Source organism: Sciurus carolinensis, chromosome 10 (genome assembly GCF_902686445.1).
Source record: "Sciurus carolinensis chromosome 10, mSciCar1.2, whole genome shotgun sequence".
NCBI classification, from domain to species: domain Eukaryota; kingdom Metazoa; phylum Chordata; class Mammalia; order Rodentia; family Sciuridae; genus Sciurus; species Sciurus carolinensis.
In genome coordinates, this window is record NC_062222.1 from 100,916,553 (window position 1) to 100,938,039 (window position 21,487).

The 21,487-nt window shown below is 38.1% G+C and overlaps 1 protein-coding gene across 9 annotated transcripts in view; it reads left to right on the forward strand.

The window, feature by feature from the left end:
* Fryl (FRY like transcription coactivator) overlaps window positions 1-21,487 on the forward strand; it is a 235,277-nt gene that overhangs the window by 142,390 nt on the left and 71,400 nt on the right. For all 9 annotated transcript variants that reach the window (XM_047565924.1, XM_047565930.1, XM_047565922.1 and 6 more), the window contains 8 exons: window positions 3,228-3,335; window positions 13,930-14,167; window positions 15,058-15,243; window positions 15,512-15,598; window positions 17,234-17,502; window positions 17,968-18,163; window positions 18,902-19,026; window positions 20,549-20,606. In XM_047565924.1, the coding sequence (XP_047421880.1) occupies window positions 3,228-3,335; window positions 13,930-14,167; window positions 15,058-15,243; window positions 15,512-15,598; window positions 17,234-17,502; window positions 17,968-18,163; window positions 18,902-19,026; window positions 20,549-20,606 (1,267 nt within the window). The remainder of the gene's footprint in view (window positions 1-3,227; window positions 3,336-13,929; window positions 14,168-15,057; window positions 15,244-15,511; window positions 15,599-17,233; window positions 17,503-17,967; window positions 18,164-18,901; window positions 19,027-20,548; window positions 20,607-21,487) is intronic.

Below are 21,487 nucleotides of genomic sequence, written 5' to 3' on the forward strand. Positions count from 1 at the left end.
TGTTGCTTACCTATTTCTTACTTTCTCTTTAGAGTTCTTCCCAATTGCCATCTGCTGCACTTTTAAACACAGTAACTTCTTCCACATGCTCAGTTTTATTCTTTAACTTCATGTTAAACTAGTACAGATAACAGAAGGCACTCTGGGTCCCAGTTCAGTTATCAACAACAAGGCCTTAAATTTATTCAGTGAAAGATAATAAGTTCTAGTTATCCCAGATGTGTGTGGGCATGATTAGTTTATTAAGTCAGAAACAAATGCTCTTACTTCCAGAGTGCTGATTTTAAAAAAGAAAGAAAGGAAGAAATCTGAGAATTGGAACTTGGATGTTTTTGTCTCCTGGACCGAACAGGAGACAAACAGGTTTCCTACAAGGTGTTTTAGCAGGTGTTTAAAGCAAGCAGTCACGAGATCCAAGAGGTGATGCTGTGACTGAGAAATGGCACAGAGGGAAATAGTGTCTGAGTAGTTTCTTTTAGAAACTCTCATTCTACCCCATCCCCATACTTGTAATTATTTGTCATCCCAGTGACTTTCTTCCTTATTGTTAGAGACTTCCTCTTCACGAGGCCATGTTTTATGGCAGCAACTTCTTTTGTTTTCTAGAAAGCTTTTGCATATTCTCTATAAGGGAAATTTTATGTATATTATTTGCATTACAGTTGGATATAACTATAATTGTGCTTTTGTGATCCAAATATACATATTTAAATTTTATGTAACATGTATTATAGTTGCAATAAAGTTGGGTATTTGAACTTTCTATTTGATATACAGTTATTTTATGCTACTGTATTTTAATTTCTCTGAGCTTCCTTAATGTCAGGTTTTTGTCTGTATTACTTTCTCTGAGACATCTTCCTTCTTATCATCAGAATCATTTTCCTCATGTACGTCAGTAAGTTTGCTTTTATTCCATTCCTCTGACTTTCTTTTAGTATCTGAAGTGGTGCAGTATCAATATTCCCTTATCAGCTATTTCTTCTGTAATTCCATTAACGTTCAATTTGAATTTCACTTCTAGTGCATTTTAATTTAGGGTCTTTCGGTGATGAGGAGAGACACAAGATGGAAATAAAGATTTTATTACTTACAGGTCCTATAGGGAGTGGGGAGGGGGGTGTGTACACAGCACACCTGGAGGCCATGCACACACAGGTCAGGGAGTTTGTAGGGAGAGAGAAAGGGAAAGGGACCCATGGGTCCAGAATGTTACACAAACAGGTTTCCTACAAGGTGTTTTAGCAGGTGTTTAAAGCAAGCAGTCACGAGATCCAAGAGGTGATGTTGTGACTGAGAAGTGGCCACAGTGGTGTATCTGCACAGTCTGCACTGGGTGCTGGTGTCAGTACAGCCAGTCAGCCAGGTTGTATTTAGTCGTCCATGGGGAAGTGGCAGATACTTGGATCTGTCACACCAAATAACTGGTAGGGAATGAGGGCCGTGTGTAGAATTAGAAACTGGGTCAAGGGTAACTGAGCCCTGCACCTTGAATGAGAAAGTTAAACTTGAATTTAAAAACAAATGCCAAGACAATGAAAAATTATAATTAAACTACACAATGATATTTCTTCCTTTCTTTGCTGCATCTTCATCTTTGTTGGCCAGTTTTCTCCTGTGATTCTCCCTTTTTGTAAAATATCACATGGTTTTATCACTGGGAAACAAGCAAGCAACACCACTGCACATGTGGCTGATGGTGTATGCACTGGATGGCAGGTGCACCCTGACCAGGTGCCAGCAGCCTTGAATGAGTGGTGTGGTCAGTCACTGATCATGGTGTGCATCTGCCATTTACACAGTTCCTTATGGACTAACAAGCCAATAGCAAATTTTGTGCCATTAGTTAATGTAGAGCAGCTGAAATTTAAATCATGTGTGTTATTTAACTAAATTATGATAACTGAAATTCATGTGTTTTGGAACCATGCAAAGAATGGACCAAACATGTGAACATCTCTAGAACTTACATTGAAGGGGCTGGGGAGATAGCTCAGTCGGTAGAATGCTTACCTTGCAAACACAAGGCCCTGGGTTGGGTTCGATCCCCAGCATCCCCCGCCAAAAAAAAAAAAAAAAAACACTTAGAACTTACATTGAATCCATTGCCACTGTAACAAATACTGACCCAAAACACTTCAAACATCCTAATTCTTTTCTTCATAAGAATTATTTTGTTAGGCCAAATGGAGGACAGTTTTGATAAAATATATTAAAAACATTACCTTGAAGTATATGCTAAAATAAAAAAACAAGGTTAGATATTTAAATTAATAACTAAAACCCTCAAATAACTGTAAGAGGATGTAGTAGAAGGATTGGGGTTGTAGCTTAGTGGAAGAGTGTTTGCTTAGAATGCCCAGGACCTAGATTCAGTCCCCAGCACTTCATGAAAAGAAAGGATAGGAAGAAAGAAATACAGAATTAAACTGTATTAAACCTCTGCTCTGGAGAGACCAGAAGTTTCAAAAATTGGCACATTTTAGTCAGGCGTGGTGATATACATCTATAATCCCAGCAGTGAAAGACTGACAGGAGGATCGCAAGTTTGAGGCCAGCCTCAACAACATAGCAAGACTGTGTCTCAAAAAAAAGGGGGCGGGCAGGGCTTGTGACATAGCTCAGCGATAAAGCACCCTTGGATTCAATCCCCAGTACCAAAAAAAAAAAAAGAGGCACATTTAAAAATTAAACATGTATATTTGTGTATCACAAAAGGACAAAAACAAATAATACCAACAGAGATATATAAGAATGTCTGATTCTGAAACCCTCGTTGGTATGTAATATTAAATGAAAAAAATTTTGTTGGTAATTTTATAGGCCCCAAATAATAGATATTCAATAATATCAATACTACTAATTAAAATATTAATTATTATTATTCAATAAATGTTTATTAGAAGGCTAAATTAATAAATAATTTGAATCTTACTTAAAATATTATAATTTGTTTACATATTTATAATTTAATAAAGTTGCTGTGCTTCTTTTGTAATTAATGAAAACTTTTTTGCTTAGCTGTTTTTTTTCTGGAATTACCTCTGTATTCTTTTGTCTGCCACTGGGCTAATTTTCTATTGGATTTGTACGCATCCTTTTCATACTAAGTACATTAAGCTTGGGGGTGGGCTCCCACCTACTGTAATATATTTTGCAAATTTGATTTCATTGTCTAGCATATATGATGTACTTCTTATTCACATCCTTTGTGATATGTTTTTCAGGGGGGAAAGAAAACCTAAAATTGATTTGTTTAGAACTTGCATCGCTGCAATTCCAAGGTTGATTCCTGACGGTATGAGCAGAACTGACCTCATTGAATTGTTAGCAAGGTAAATGAGAATTATTATCGGCTTCGCTGATTTTTATGTATTTACTATCCCTTTAAATTTGTGGTACACTTCTGTTTTTAACACTGCAAACCAGCAATGAAGACATTTTTAGTCCTTTATTTGATTTACTTTCTAAATTCCCATTGTGTCTTTTATTATTTGTTAAACACATTCTCCCCATTCAGTTTTAATTCTAAAGTTCTGGATTTCCATACAGATCCCATTTTTCAGCCTTTCTATCTGATAACAATTCCTTGGATTTATATGACAATTATCTCCTAACATGTGGGCACTATCATTATGTTATGACACCCAGTTAGGAATTAATTACTGTGTTTACTCCCACAGTCATTGCTTAGTTCCTGGGTGGTGATCAGGCTTTTCCTTTCTCCCTTGTTTTCTCCTGTGGCAGAGCATATAGCATTTAAGTTTTTATTTCTTTTCTTTCTTTTGGCCATGACATGGCTCTACAAAATGAGGAAATGTCATGACGACCAAACTTAAATATTAGTTCCCAAAACTAATTCTAAGTTGCAGTGGTGGCCTATTGAAAAACTTCCTTGTTGGTGCCCTTAGAGACTCCCTAGATAAGGGGTGGGTACATTTTTTCTGTGACGGACCAGATAATAAACATCTTAGTGTTTGCAGATCACACGGTCTCTGTCTCAGATCTCATCTCTACCGTTGTAGAACAACAGCAGCCAATGATGATCTCTAAAGGGGTGGGCATGACTGTGGGAATGGGCATCTGTCTGTCTGGATTTGGCCCTTGAGCCATTGTTTGCCAGCCCCTGCCCTCTATGCAAAATCAAGTACACTAGCTGTAATAGAGCCGGGATGCTCAACTGTGTTGAAAGATACGTACTGGTTGCTGGGCACTCACCACTGAGACTCAGATTAAATCTACAATGAATAAACAGTGAATAGATTGCTCCAGGTTCCCTTCCCCCTTCTTGGGAATACCTGGTGTTTCACACAGTCACGCACCACCCTGTCAGATGTTGAAGGTTGGGGTCACAGATAGAATGGTCTTTGTCTCTGGTGAGTAGAGAAACTTGGCACCTTTCCCTAAATCCTTTTCCCGCTCTGCCTCTTAATTTTTGGTGTGAATTATGTTACAGAGTTACAAGTTCATGCCAACATTAGAAATTAGAGATATTATTTATTACCTTCTTCCTTGGAAGAGCAGTGAACCGCTACTGTTCAGTTCTGCTCTTAACTCCTCCCACCTCTGCTTAATTCCCTTGAGTCTTTGTGAAGGATGATCACCACAACGATTTCCCGTATCCTCCACCAGAATGAAACTGTACCTGTAAGGGGCAGTGATGGGGAGCCCAGGAAAGAAACCAGCATCCGGACAGTGAATGACAGTTTGCTTTGCTGTTTACTTTGCTTTTTTTCTTGATGATATTAGTTTCCTAATTAATTGGCTCAGTGGAAAGGAGGACCCTAGGGTTCGTTCTTTTTTGTACTCTACCCCTATCATTTGGAATTGGGATGTTAAGCAAATCTTGACTTAAAATAAAGGAGATAGGGCTGGGGAGGTAGCTCAGTTGGTAGAGTGCTTGCTTTGCAAGCACAAGGCCCTGGGTTCGATCCCCAGCACCGCAAAAAATAAAAAAATAAAAAAAAAATAAAGGAGATAAAGTTAATTAGTGTCCCTACCTTTTTTTTTTTTTTTTACTTTTTTTTTTTTATCTTTTACTTTATTTTATTTTATTTTTTTTTTATTATTGTAAACAAATGGGATACATGTTGTTTCTCTGTCTGTACATGGCGTAAAGGCATACCATTTGTGCAATCATAAATTTACATAGGGTAATGTTGTTTGATTCATTCTGCCATTTTTTGCCTTCCCCCCCTCCCCTCCCACCCTTCCCCTCCATCTATACAGTCCTTCCTTCCTCCATTCCTGCCCCCCTCCCTAAACCCAACTCCGACCCCAACACTAACCCTTCCCACCCCCCATTATGTGTCATCATCCACTTATTAGCGATATCATTCTTCCTTTGGTTTTTTGAGATTGGCTTATCTCACTTAGCATGATATTCTCCAGTTTCATCCATTTGCCTGCAAATGCCATAATTTTATCATTCTTTATGGCTGAGTAATATTCCATTGTATATATATACCACTTTTTCTTTATCCATTCATCAATTGAAGGACATCTAGGTTGGTTCCACAATCTGGCAATTGTGAACTGAGCAGCTATGAACATTGATGTGGCTGTATCTCTGTAATATGCTGATTTTAAGTCCTTTGGGTATAGGCCAAGGAGTGGGATAGCTGGGTCAAATGGTGTTTCCATTCCAAGTTTTCTAAGGAATCTCCACACTGCTTTCCAGAGTGGCTGCACCAATTTGCAGCCCCACCAGCAATGTATGAGTGTACCTTTCTCCCCACATCCTCTCCAACACCTATTGTTGCTTGTGTTCTTGATAATTGCCATTCTAATTGGGGTGAGATGGAATCTTAGGGTGGTTTTGATTTGCATTTCTCTTATTACTAGAGATGTTGAACATTTTTCCATATGTTTGTTGATTGCTTGTAGATCTTCTTCTGTGAAGTGTCTATTCATTTCCTTAGCCCATTTGTCAGTTGGATTATTTACATTCTTGGTGTAGAGTTTTTTGAATTCTTTATAGATTCTGGAGATTAGCGCTCTATCTGAAGTATGATTGGCAAAGATTTTCTCCCACTCTGTAGGCTCTTTCTTTGCATTGCTGATAGTTTCCTTTGCTGAGAGAAAGCTTTTTAGTTTGAATCTATCCCAGTTATTAATTCTTGCTTTTATTTCTTGTGCTATGGGAGTCCTGTTGAGGAAGTCTGGTCCTAAGCCGACATGTTGAAGCTCTGGACCTACTTTTTCTTCTATAAGATGCAAGGTCTCTGGTCTGATTCCGAGGTCCTTAATCCATTCTGAGTTTAGTTTCGTGCATGGTGAGAGATATGGGTTTAGTTTCATTCTGTTGCATATGGATTTCCAATTCTCCCAGCACCATTTGTTGAAGAGACTATCTTTTCTCCATTGCATATTTTTGGCCCCTTTGTCTAGTATGAGAAAATTGTATTTATTTGGGTTTGTGTCCGTGTCCTCTATTCTGTACCATTGATCTACCTTTCTATTTTGGTACCAATACCATGCTGTTTTTGTTACTATTGCTTTGTAGTAGAGTTGAAGATCTGGTATTGCGATACCCCCTGCTTCACTCTTTCTGCCAAGGATTGCTTTAGCTATTCTGGGTTTTTTATTCTTCCAGATGAATTTCATAATTGCTTACTCTATTTCTGTAAGGTACATCATTGGGATTTTAATTGGAATTGCATTGAATCTGTATAGCACTTTTGGTAGTATGGCCATTTTGACAATATTAATTCTTCCTATCCAAGAACATGGGAGATCTTTCCATCTTCTAAGGTTTTCTTTAATTTCTTTCTTTAGTGTTCTGTGGTTCTCATTGTAGAGGTCTTTCACCTCTTTTGTGAGATTGATTCCCAAATACTTTATTTTTTTTGAAGCTATTGTGAATGGGGTAGTTTTCCTAATTTCTCTTTCTGAAGATTCATTGCTTATGTATAAAAATGCCTTAGATTTATGTGCATTGATCTTATATCCCGCTACTTTACTGAATTCACTTATGAGATCTAAAAGTTTTCTGGTGGAATTTCCTGGTTCCTCTAAGTATACCATCATATCATCAGCAAATAGGGATAGTTTGAGTTCTTCTTTTCCTATTCGTATCCCTTTAATTTCTTTGGTCTGTCTAATTGCTCTGGCTAGAGTTTCAAGGACGATATTGAATAGAAGTGGTGAAAGAGGGCATCCCTGCCTTGTTCCAGTTTTTAGAGGGAATGCTTTCAGTTTTTCACCATTTAGAATGATATTAGCCATGGGTTTAGCGTAGATGGTCTTTACAATGTTAAGGAATGTTCCCACTATCCCTATTTTTTCTAGTGTTTTGAGCATGAAGGGGTGCTGTATTTTATCAAATGCTTTTTCTGCATCTATCGAAATAATCATGTGATTCTTGACTTTAAGTCTATTGATATGGTGAATGACATTTATTGATTTCCTGATGTTGAACCAACCTTGCATCCCTGGGATGAAACCCACTTGATCATGGTGCACTATCTTTTTAATATGTTTTTGTATGCGATTTGCTAAAATTTTGTTGAGAATTTTTGCGTCGATGTTCATTAAGGATATTGGTCTGAAATTTTCTTTCCTTGATGTGTCTCTGTCTGGTTTAGGAATCAGGGTAATATTGGCTTCATAGAATGAGTTTCGGAGAGTTCCCTCCTCTTCTATTTTCTGGAATACTTTGAGAAGTATTGGAATGAGCTCTTCTTTAAAAGTTTTGTAGAACTCGGCTGAGAACCCATCTGGTCCTGGATTTTTCTTTGTTGGTAGGCTTTTGATGACTTCTTCTATTTCATTACTTGAAATTGGTCTACTTAAATTGTGTATGTCCTCCTCGTTCAGTTTAGGCAATTCATATGTCTCTAGAAACCTGTTGATGTCTTCGAAATTTTCTATTTTGTTGGAGTATAGATTTTCAAAATAGCTTCTAATTATGTTTTGTATTTCAATCATGTCTGTTGTGATATTTCCTTGTTCATTCCGAATTTTAGTGATTTGGGTTTTCTCTCGTCTTCTCTTTGTTAGTGTGGCTAAAGGTTTATCAATTTTGTTTATTTTTTTCGAAGAACCAACTATTTATTTTGTCAATTTTTTGTATTGTTTCTTTCGTTTCAATTTCGTTGATTTCAGCTCTGAGTTTAACTATTTCCTGTCTTCTACTACTTTTGGTGTTGGTCTGTTCTTTTTCTAAGGCTTTGAGCTGTAGTGTTAGGTCATTTATTTTTTGAGTTTTACTTCTTTTATTAAATGCGCTCCATGAAATAAATCTTCCTCTAAGTATCGCTTTCATAGTGTCCCAGAGATTTTGATATGATGTTTCTTTGTTCTCATTTACCTCTAAGAATTTTTTAATTTCCTTCCTAATATCTTCTGTTATCCATTCATCATATAATAGCATATTGTTTAATCTCCAGGTGTTGGAGTAGTTTCTGTTTTTTACTCTTTCATTAATTTGTAATTTCAATCCATTATGATCTGATAGAATACAAGGTAGTGTCTCTATCTTCTTGTATTTGCTGACATTAGCTTTGTGGCATAATATATGGTCTATTTTAGAGAAGGATCCATGTGCTGCTGAGAAGAAAGTGTATTCGCTCTTGGTTGGATGGTATATTCTATAAATGTCTGTTAAGTCTAAATTATTGATTGTGTTATTGAGATCTATGGTTTCTTTGTTCAATTTTTGTTTGGAAGATCTGTCCAGTGGTGAGAGAGGGGTGTTAAAATCACCTAGTATTTTTGTGTTACAGTCTATTTGGTTTCTAAAATTGAGAAGGATTTGTTTGACATACATGGATGAGCCACTGTTTGGGGCATAGATGTTTATGATTGTTATATCTTGCTGATTTATGCTTCTCTTAAGCAGTATGAAATGTCCTTCTTTATCCCTTCTAACTAACATTGGCTTGAAGTCCACATTATCTGAAATGAGGATGGATACTCCAGCTTTTTTGCTGAGTCCATGTGCATGGTATGTTTTTCCCCATCCTTTCACCTTTAGTCTATTGGTATCTCTTTCTATGAGCTGAGTCTCTTGCAGGCAACATATTGTTGGATCTTTCTTTTTAATCCAATCTGCCAGTCTATGTCTTTTGATTGATGAATTCAGGCCATTAACATTCAGGGTTATTATTGAGATATGATTTGTATTCCCAGTCATTTGGTTCATATTTAAAATTTTTGACACATCTTGGTTCCTCCTTTATTTGACAGTTCCTTTAGGATAATTCCTCCCTTTGCTGATTTGCTTCTTTGTTTTTTATTTCTTCCTCATGAAATATTTTGCTGAGAATGTTCTGTAATGCTGGCTTTCTTTTTGTAAATTCTTTTAGCTTTTGTTTATCATGGAATGATCTTATTTCATCGTCAAATTTGAAGGTAAGTTTTGCTGGGTATAAGATTCTTGGTTGGCATCCATTTTCTTTCAGAGCTTGAAAAATGTTGTTCCAGGCCCTTCTAGCTTTTAGGGTCTGGATTGAAAAATCTGCTGATATCCGTATTGGCTTCCCCCTGAATGCAATTTGGTTCTTTTCTCTCACAGCCTTTAAAATTCTGTCTTTATTTTGTATGTTAGGTATTTTCATTATAATGTGCCTTGGTGTGGGTCTGTTGTAATTTTGTGTATTTGGAGTCCTATAAGCCTCTTGGACTTGATTTTCCATTTCATTCTTCAGATTTGGGAAATTTTCTGATATTATTTCTTCAAATAGATTGTTCATTCCTTTGGTTTGTTTCTCTAAGCCTTCCTCAATCCCAATAATTCTCAAATTTGGCCTTTTCATGATATCCCATAGTTCTTGGAGATTCTGTTCATGATTTCTCACCATCTTCTCTATTTGTTCAACTTTGTTTTCGAGGTTAAATATTTTGTCTTCAATATCTGAAGTTCTGTCTTCCAGCTGTTCTATCCTATTGGTTATGCTTTCTATGGAGTTCTTAATTTGGTTTATTGTTTCCTTCATTTCAAGGATTTCTGTTTGGTTTTTTTTCAATATCTCTAACTCTTTATTGAAATGATCTTTTGCTTCCTGAATTTGCTCTGTTAACTGTCGATTGGTGCTATGATTCAATGCCTGCATTTGCTCTTTCATCTCATCGTTTGCTTCCCTAAACATTTTAATTATGTACATTCTGAACTCCCTTTCTGTCATTTCTTCTGCCATGCTGTCGTTGGATTTTATTGATGTAACATCTAGATTTGTTTGGGGCATTTTCTTCCCTTGTTTTCTCATATTGTTCAGGAATCAGTGGGTCATTAAGATATTGCAGATTTCCTCTATCAACTTATAATGTCCCTGAAGATTGCTAGTATATCCCCTCTTATCCTTCAGTAGCCTGAAGTCTTGGAGGAGGTTGATAATGCAGAGCTCCACGAAGAAGCTGCCTCTCTAGGGGTGGTAACCCTCAGGTGGCGTATATTCCCTACTAGTGGGCAGAGGTGCCTCCACTTGTTGACCAATGGTCATCCAATGGGGAACTAGACTGCGGGCTGAGGCAAGGCCTGTTTGTGCCTGTGTCTCTGGTTTTACTGTCCCTGTGGGAAAACCTCCCCCGGTCGGGAAGACTCACTCGGTGGGGATGTCTCGCTGGTCAGTTGCCCTCCTAGAGGTTCCCCTCAATCTACAACTACCACCTGGGCTGGGCTGTCTTCCTCTGCAATGATCCCAGGGGCCCGGACCTACGTCCTGGGCCTGGGAGCCTCACCCTTCACAGGCGAGTCTCCTTAGGCTGCCTCTCCCAGAGAATCTGCCCACCGCCCTGGAAACTTCGCTCCGTCCCTAGGCGTGTCTCTGTGCGGCTCTTCCAGCAAGAAGCCACCTAGCTCCTGGGACCCTGCTCTGCACCAATCGCCTGGCTATGCAGCCCCTCCCCTGAGCCACCACCTGGAGCCCCGTACAATAGCTCCGAGACCCAGAGACCCGCCACACACCTCCTCCTCCGGACAGCCACCTGGTTTCTGACGCAGTCACTAGGGGTCCAAAGAACTCACTTCGGGTCTCCTCCTCCTGCCAACTACCCGTAGCCCTAGGCAGTCACTCCAAGTCCAAGTGACCCGCCCTGTTCCTCCTCCTCCTCCTTGGGGAAGCTCCCCGGGTGTTCAGGAGCGGTGGCTCCGAGACCAAGTGACCCACCACGCTCCTCCTGCAGGCAGGCCACCGGTGTTCAGGAGCGGTCGCTTTTAGTCCAATCAACTCACCACTCGCCTCCTCCTCTGGCAACCACCTGTGGTTCTGATGCAGTCACTCCCAGACCAAGCGTCCCACCGCTCTCCTCCTCCAGGCAGGCTACCAGTGTTCTGGAGCAGCTGCTCCGAGTTCAAACAGCACGTCACGCAGCTCCTCCTCTGGCAACCGCCCGCGGCTTTGATGCAGTCACTCCCAGGTCAAGCAACACGCCGCACTCCTCCTCCTCCGGGCAACCTCCCGGCGCTCAGGAGCGCTCGCTCTGAGTTCAAACAGTTCACCACACAGCTCCTCCTCTGGCAACTGCCTGTGGCTCTGATGCAGTCACTCCCAGACCAAGCGTCCCGCCGCGTTCCCCCAATTCTCTCGGGCAGTCCCCCGGCGCTCAGGAGTGCCCACTCTGAGTTCAAACAGCTCACCACGCAGCTCCTCCTCTGGCAACCGCCTGTGGCTCTGATGCAGTCACTCCTAGACCAAGCGACCCGCCGGGCCTCTCCTCCTCCTCCGGGCAACCCCCCGGTGTTCAGAAGCGGTCACTCTGGGTCCAAACAGCTCGCCACGCAGCTCCTCCTCAGGCAGCCGCCCGGAGCCCCAGCGGCTGCTCGAGTCCAAGCACTGTGCTGAGCCGCCTCCTCTACGATGATCCCAGTTGTCCGTGTTTACCGCTCCAGTGGGGGGAGGGGCGTCTCACCGAGCAACTCCACTTCACAAATTCCCTGCGTTCCGGGGCTACCGCCCCATCCGGGACGCCTCCCCAACAGGAGAGACTCACCCGGCAGCTTTGAGTTGGTCCCAAGTCTCTCACTATCTCCTCTTTTGAATCTTGCGTCCTGGAGCAGCGTGAAATGCAGCCGCCCTCTAGTCCGCCATCTTGGCCCGCCGCCGTGTCCCTACCTTTAATTAGCCGGGTCTCATTGTTATCTGCTTTCCACCAGGAGTAGTTAACTCATGAATCTGTGTCCTGAGCCACACAGATAGGCGTATGATGGATCGATGGTAACATATTCATGGATTTGAGGGATGTTGAAATAACCATTAAGTCAGCAGCATGGGGCACTGTCACTCTCCTCTAGACCGTGTCTCTCTTGGCCAGCTACTCCTGGAAGTAGCACACTGGGCTAGAGAGCCTTGTTCTGACCGTTTCCTTGTGATATGCTGACGTAGCTACCACTGCTGCTTCCTGCCTCTTGCCCAGATCTGAGGCTGGAATACCGTTTCTCTTCAGCTTCCTCCTCAGCGGAAGGTTAGCTTGGTGAAGACCAGAACTGAGTTCAGCAGGGTAAAGACTGTAGGCTTTCCTTTCTTCTAAACCACACAGCTTCCCTCCTGTCATTGTGCATGACTCCCTCTTCTCTGTTTCCTGTACATTTATAGTTGTGGTATCCTTTTGTTGTTGTTGTTGTTTGTTTGTTTTAATAGTGAAAAAACCCAGGGGTGCTGTGCCTAACCACTGAACCACATTCTCCAGCCCTTTTTCTATTTTATTTAGAGACAGGGTCTTGCTAAATTGCTGAGGCTGTCTTTGAAGTCATGATCCTCCTGCCTCAGCCTCCTGAGCTACTGGGATTATAGGTGTGTGCCATTACACCTGGCATTGGGGTATATTTTTAATACTAACTTTGCTTTGGTACTGGGGATTTAACCCAGAGGTGCTTAGCCACTGAGCCACATCCCCGCCATTTTTATTTTTTATTTCAAAACAGGGTCTTGCTAAGTTGCTGAGTCCGGCCTCGAATTTGCAATCCTCCTGCCTCATCTGCCAGAGGCACTGGGATTACAGGCGTGTTCCATCACTCCAACTTAATATCACTTTTTGTCATATTCTTTTAGGCTATTTCTACCTAATACATTTGTCTTTAATTGTCAGTCACCAAAATAATTCTCTGCAGCCCCAAATTTGAAACTCCTGTTCATCTGGTAATAGACATTGGTTATCTTCACTATGGCAGCTTCTTTTGATGGTTTTCTTATTTATCATTCTCTTTTTTAATGTTTGGTTAAAATCCTATAACTGAAATTATATTCAAAGCCTTGTATTATCTTGATGTTTTTAAAAAGTAATTTTATATAGTTTCTTCTCTAATTTATTTAGATTTTAAACTCTCTTTAGGGTCCTAGGTATTGAGTCAACCTGTTTGTTTGATTGTTTGTTTGTTTTTTCTTCTAGGCAGTTACCATTTATAATGCAACTCTCATTCTCACCTTCAACAATTATTGCTATTAAATTGATTCCATCTTGATTTTTGTATTTTCTTTTTCATAATCAGCCACCTTATATAGCAAAGTAACCTCAACTGCATGTAAGAAATGATTGAGATAAGTCATGTCCTTTCCCTTGATGTTAAAGGACTAAATAAATGTGAGATAGTGCTAAGATATTATGTGACTGGATATAATTTTTTATTGACTATAACATAACATGGTATTTTGAAGAAATAGCATAAGAAGGTATTTGATGAAATTTTAAATGCATTTCTGACATGTCATCTGTATTCTTTTTTAACTATAGCATTTGAATTAGGATCAAGATGTCATTTTGAATTATACTGAAAATACCAACTGATGTGAATAGACTCATACATGAATTTAAATAAGTGAATATAGGTTAGCATAAGGATGAGTATCACACAAAAAGTGAACATTGGCTTCTGTCTTAGCACTTCTTACAAACCAAGGAGGAGGACATGTGTTTTAGTGTCTTAGCTTTGAGTTTAGATGATAAGACTGTAGGATAGGTTTTGAGTTTGCTAATGGAATTTGTTCTTGGTAGGCTCACAATTCACATGGATGAAGAACTGCGTGCTCTGGCTTTCAATACTCTGCAGGCGCTAATGCTTGATTTTCCAGATTGGAGGGAGGATGTTCTTTCAGGATTTGTTTATTTTATTGTTCGTGAAGTGACTGATGTCCACCCCACGCTTCTTGATAATGCTGTAAAGATGTTGGTACAATTAATAAATCAGTGGAAACAAGCAGCCCAAATGCATAACAAAAACCAGGACTCACAGGTACCAAATTCTCTTGTACTGTCCCTTTGTTAGGTGATCAGTAGTAAATGACCAATAATGATGTTAATATAGGTTTACATTCTCGAGCACAAAAATTTATTAGTTTAACCCACTGTTCATGTGTTCATTATCTCTTGCACTGAACTTTCCAGTAATGAATGTGTTAAATGTAAAGTGTTTGTGTTTCTCACCGTTTTCTCCTTCTCCCTTTGATAACAATTAGGTTTTAGTAAGCATAGAAAGTAGAGCTCATTCTAGCTGTCATTTAGATTGTTCCCAATGTTTTCTAAACATACACAATAAAAAATTTTCGTTCTCTTCCATTTGGATCATTTGACTAATTTATCAAAGGCACAAATCTCTGCTTCACATTTAGTGTCTGTGTTCCTTAATGATAAACGACAAATTGTTGGTTTCTGATAATGTGTAAATCATGGGACCTTGGAATTTTAGAGCTGCACCATCTAAGCCAACCCAGCTTCCCAACTTTTAATGAGCATACGACTCACCGGGAGCCTAAGAATCTCTGTTTCTAACAGGCTCCAAGTGATGCTGTGCTGCTCGTCCACCTTGTAGTAGGAAAGATGTAGACTCTTCTCAGTTTTACATATGGGAACATTAGACTGAGAGTAGTTAAGTGTTTGTTCCAAGGTTACAGGTTAGTCAATGAGTGATAGAAGTTAGGTACATAATTTATATGTAGATACTTTCTTCCTATTGCACACTATATTACAGTTTTATAAATGAAGTACAATTTTAAATTGCTTGAGCTGAGGCAGACCTATAGACCTAATTTCAATGTCTTGCTTTACTTTTTATTTATTATGCTTTTGGAATGTCTGAGCATAGACCTTTTTTACCTTACTTTTAACTTGTGTTTGTTTTTCAAGCATGGTGTAGCTAATGGAGCCTCTCATCCCCCTCCTCCGGAAAGGACCCCATATTCCACCGTGTTCCATGTGGTTGAAGGTTTTGCACTCGTTATCCTGTGTAGCAGTCGACCTGCCACTAGGAGATTAGCCGTCAGTGTCCTTAGAGAAATACGGGCTTTGTTTGCACTTTTGGAAATACCTAAGGTAAGATGTAGGTATTTCACTTAGTTATCTATTTCATGTACTTAAAATGATCCTTTTGTCATCTTTATCTCATTTCTGTTACTATGATATAGGTGTGTTGTCTTATAAGAAAGTCTTTTAGGAAAGGTTCTAAACTAACCCACCTAACCTTGATTTCTTTCATAATAAAGAGCGCTGAAGTGAATTTTTCAGTACTTATTTAGCTTTGGCTATTTCTCTTAAATACTCCTAATTGTTTTTAGACATAACGGTGTCTTTTTTTTTATAGGGTGATGATGAATTAGCCATAGATGTGATGGACAGGCTGAGCCCATCCATTCTAGAGAGCTTCATCCATCTCACTGGGGCTGATCAGGTAAGTGATGATTTCACACTTCTCAGTATTGTTTTGGGACATACACATATACTTAAATGTGTACATACATACATAAATGAATTTCCTTAGTAAATGTAATGCAAGCTAGATGCAGTGGTGCACACCTATAATCCCAGTGAATTGGAAGGCTAAGGCAGGAGGATTGCAAGTTCACAGCCAACCTCAACAATTTAGTGAGGTCCTAAGCAACTTAGTGAGTCCCTGTCTCAAAATAAAAAATAAATCAACTGGGATGTGACTCAGTGGTTACATGCCCCTGGGTTCAATCCCTGGTGCTAAAAATTTAATTTAAACAAACAAACAAATAAATAAATGTAATGCATTAGAAAGTTTTTAAAGCATGTAAAGGGCTTTGAAAGACAAAATGTTTTTTTAAACTAACACCTGTTTAGGGCTGGGGATATAGCTCAGTTGGTAGTGTGCTTGTCTCACAAGCACAAGGCCCTGGGTTCAAATCCCCAGCACCGCAAAAAAACAAAACAAAAGAAAACTCTGACACCTGTTTATCCTATGGTTAGTTCTTATTCCTGTAGAGATTAAAATAATTTTATCTTGGTAAAGTTCTAATATTTCCAATCTAAAGTAAAGTTTCCCTTAAATTTAGTGTTACTGTGGACTTCTATTTGCTACTTATTATAGCATATAATATTCTAGACATAGACATCATGGTTAAAATCATATGAAAAAAATGTTGAAATTCAAAGCAAAAACTTGTGCTTTTTCTTCTTCAGTGAATATTTTTTGTTGGCTTTATTATGTGAGTTTATGTGTACTGGATTAAATACATAGTATAATCTATGCCAATGTCATATGTAATTTGGTTTCTTAGAATGGAAAAAAGCACTTTTGTCAGCAAACACATTACAAAGAAAACATATGCAATGGTCATTTATCAAGATTCCAGCATTGACACAGGAATAACTTTCAGACTCTACATTCTTTTCGTCCTGTCTTTCGTATGCTTTCTGTGTAACATCTGACTCTAGTAAGTCATGAATTGTAAACAACCAAGAGAGCTGATAATAACGTTTTATAAGCCTAAGGAAGAGAAGATTAAAAATACAATCTAAAATTTTTCGTTTTAGATTATTAACCATGAATTATGCTAACAAACAGTAATAGGTGACTTGCTTCTAGTGCCCAAAGCAGTGCTTCCTGAGCATAATGCTCTGAAGGTAAATCTTAAATCTTTTCATTGAACAAGTATTTAAGAACATGCACCTCTGGGGAAAAGCCCATATTCTGGTCTGTTCTATTCATGCATAGATAGGGCACATCAGCATCAAAGTTAATGGCTCAATTTTTAGTTCCAGCAGCTTTACTATGCCCCCCAAAGTTGGTTATGCATATTTGAATTACTTAAGTAGTGGTTCATAACCTTTTTGGTATCTAGACCTATTGGAGAATAATGAAAATTATAGAATCTCTCTCCAGAAAGACTAATGTATGCATATCCAGTTCTAGGAATTCACCACTGCCTTAAACCTACCCCAGACTTTATATTTATTGTCCTCTATTCTAGCAACCACCAATAGGCCACTTAAAGCAATTCACATGGCAAAACTTTGAAAGTTTTGAAATGTGCAATAACCAATTTTTTTTTCCCCTCCGTAGACTACTTTGCTGTATTGCCCTAGCTCAATAGATTTACAAACATTAGCAGAGTGGAACTCTTCTCCTATTAGCCACCAGTTTGATGTGATTAGTCCATCACACATATGGATATTTGCACATGTGACCCAAGGCCAAGACCCATGGATTATAAGTCTCTCCAGTTTTTTAAAGCAAGAAAACCTTCCTAAACACTGCTCAACAGCTGTGAGCTATGCTTGGATGTTTGCATATACAAGGTTGCAGTTGTTGTCCCCCCAGGTGGATATAAAGTAAGTTGTTTTTCTAGTATAAATTTTAAAATGTATCAGCTGTCAGCTTTCGTAATGCATTTTGAAAGTTGTATAAATTGGAAGTCCCTTAAGTAAAGTGGTCATGCTATATTGATCTCTCTCTCTCTTTTGTTCATATATATATGCTATATTGATAACTTAGAGAGAAGAAAGTTGTGAAGGGTATATCCTTTAACCCCTTCCTCCTTTTTGTGGATCCAGATTCATCAAATTGTTTGTTTTTTTTTAATAGTACTGAGCTTGATATATAATATATGTCACACATTTATTCGTATATATCTTATTTCACAAAAATTCAGTACTGGTAATCAAAAACTTGATGCACACTGTCTCCCCTAACTCGATAGAGATTTAACTTTAGCTTAAAAAAAAAAAACAAACTTTAAAACATTTAAAAACATGTCGACTGATTTATATCTACCTGTTTTTTGTCATTTTCCTTAGCAGCCCCATCAATGCTAAGAAAGTAAATACTACCACAAGCAGTGACTCATACATTGGCCTGTGGAGAAACTATCTGATTCTTTGCTGCAGTGCAGCAACATCCGCGTCCTCTTCAGCATCTGCAGGCTCTGTGAGATGTTCTCCTCCCGAGACGCTGGCGTCCACCCCTGATAGTGGCTATGGAATTGATTCTAAAGTAAGTTTTTCAGATCCACCATGGACTCTGAATGGTATTATGGAAGGAATATTGAAAATGAAAATACTTCAAGGAAACCCATTACTATTTTTGTGGTTTTCTTGTAGGAATCAATAATACAGATAGTTTTTCATTGAGGAGAAGGGCCTGTCCTCATTAAATTCATCATAATGTTTTTAAGGACGACATCATACCTGTTTTCCTTTCTTCTGGTTCCTAGAGTTCTCATATTTCTCAGTGCTCAAAAAAGTAATTTAATGCCTTTCTAAAATTTTCTTAAATCATGTAGTGATACAATGAGTATTCAGTAAAGAGCAATTGTACAGTTTTTATGGTATGACACAAAATGTGGTGTACTTGAAGAAACTTAAGTCTGGATGTCTGACTTTAACACTGATGACTATTTTAGACATCATTTTACTTACTCCTGTTCATGGATCAAAAGATCTGATGGAAGGAGTCAGCCTATTATATGATTATATGTTTATATGTTGGTGAATCTCTAAGAAATTAAAGAGTCCTACAAACAAGTTCTAGTAAGTAACCTGCAGTAAGCCCCTGGTCAAGTCATGTAATGCTTTTAGGTTGTATATAACACAGGTGAATTTTGAAGCAACATTCATGTAGAAGTATTATCTGTCTTATGTACTTGACCTAATTTTGAATGTGAAATGTCAAATTATTTAGTTGGACATGGAATCATTTATGGCTGCTATAAATATAATATTTTTTCCCCAGATTATTGGCATCCCATCCCCTTCATCCTTGTTTAAGCACATAGTTCCGATGATGCGCTCTGAGAGCATGGAAATCACAGAATCCCTTGTTCTAGGTCTTGGCAGGACCAACCCAGGAGCTTTCAGGTAATGATCTTCTTGTTTCTCTATGTGGTCAAGTAAGACTCAGGCTACTTATAAGAGGTGTGATAGAGTTAAGCAGAGTACTCAAGGATAGTTGCATAGCAACCCTGACGTTTACCAGTTAACTAGCCAAGAAACAATTACTCATTTAATTGAGTATTTCTTTATTTTTATTGAGCAAATTAAGATTAGCCTATTTTCTTCACAGAATTCTTCCTCCTTTTTCCTCCTGGTGCTGGTGATTGAATCCAGGGCCTTGTGCATGCTCTGCCACTGAGCTACATCCCCATCTCACAGGATTATATGGAAATAAAGCATATCTATGTATAATTTTTTTTTTTTGAGTACTAGGGATTGAACACATTCTAGGCAAGCACTCTACCACTGAACAACAACCCCCTCCCTTAATATATTCTAAAAGTGCTAAAATGCCATGTAAATCTTTAATATTTTCCTACTCAGTTTATTTATCTAGTAATTCTGTTAATGAATAATCTTGATCTACTGGTTAAAACCCCAGTTTTCCTCATGTTATTCAACAGAATGGAATCTTTCAAAGAAATATTTACATGTGTATAATACATCATTTTTTATATTTTTGATATTAATAAAGCAAATTCTTCATGTTCTTCTGACATTCTGCTTTTTTTGTTTCCTGTGGGGCCCTGAAAGTATTCTTTTCAGAATCTGGATTGATAAAAGATATTTTGATTTTTTTTTTTTCCTCTTCAAGATAACATGTACAAGAAAATAGGTTAATAAATTGTAACATATGTATAGTGGGATAGCATTCATCATAAATGAAGTTTTAGAAGATTGTTAGGAAGATAAATATACTGTTGTACTAACCGAAAATAAATGGAATATAAAAGTTCTCTCAATTTTAAAGATTATCAAATTCCTATAGATAGAAACAATTTTGAGACAAATACTTGGAATGTCAACAGTTTTCTTTATATAAATGATGAAATTATCATTTTCATGAAGTTCATATCCTCATACCCATTGGTTTAATGTATAAGATTAGTCATAAAGAAATAATCAGAAATGAAAACAGTGATTAATATTGACATTGGTCACTGAGCCAGTATTTGTGATAACAGAAAGACAAAATTAAATGATTCAGTAATCAGTGACAATGGTAAGGAAAATTATGGTATCCCACCCTATATACGATAGAATATTATGAATTAATTATGGCATGTGAAAGTAACTACCAGTGTTAAGGAAAAAAAGATGCTCTTTTATATGTGACAGTGTTTCAAAAAAGGGATGCAAAGTAATTGAACAAAAATATTGATGGTAAATACCCCTGTAAGGTAAAACAAATGACCTGTACCATTTTTTGTAGTTTCCAAATGTTCTATAAAATAATGGGTTACTTTATAATCAAAATTTAAAAAATAAAAGTGTAGAAACAGTGGGATTAGGGTTAACACTTGTTTACATCACATTGATATTTACATATTTGCTTTGTCAGATTCTGCTTAACTATTAATAGACTGTAAATAATTTTTTTTCCTAGGGAACTAATAGAGGAATTACATCCAATAATTAAAGAGGCACTCGAAAGAAGGCCAGAGGTAAGCTATGTTACATAGTTTTCTATCATTAAATATTTTTTTGGCAAACACTTATTTTTCTGCTGTATCCTATATATTATACCAAAGGTTAGAAATGAAGAAGTAAAAGATTGTTTAGTATTTTTGTTTTATTTTATTTTTTGTGATGCTAGGGATTGAACTTAGTATACTCTACCACTAAGTTACACCCCCAGTCCTTTTTATTTTTTATTTTGAGTCAGGGCCTCACTAAGTTGCTTAGGCTGGTCATGAACTTAGTATCCTCCTTCTTCAGCCTCCCAAGTTGCTGGGGTTACAGGTGTGTGTCATCACACCCAACTCCAGCTGTCTCATGTATTTTTAATTTTTTTTTTTTTTCAGATACAAACTGTTCCCCCCTGTGTAAAACAGACGAGACATTGCTATAGCTTAAGCAGGAAGTAGGGTATTAACTGGAGTTGAACTTTTTCTTTAAATGAGCAGATAGTGAATGTTTTCAGCTTTGCTGGCTACACTGTCTCATGTCAGCTACTTTGTAATTTTAAACATTCATGGACTGTCAATCGTAACTAGGTGTGGCTATCTCCCAATAAAACTGTATTTACAGTAACAGGCAGCCATGGGCCTGATTTGGCCCCTGAGTCCTAGTTTGAAAATCCTGGTTCTGGAATCCCAAACATTCAGATCTGCATCAAATTGTATGGCTTTCAGAAATTAGAGGTCTAGTGGCACAGGACTGTGTAAACCATAATTATCACACTTTGTTACATATGCTGATGAAGTCATAGGTAAAGGGTTTTAAGACTACAGAGAAGAGAGCCTTGGACTCTGTGAGTAAGGGAAGGTATTATAGAGGAAGTGCAGATATTGGAGTGAATTTTGAAGCATGTTCCCCAGTTGAC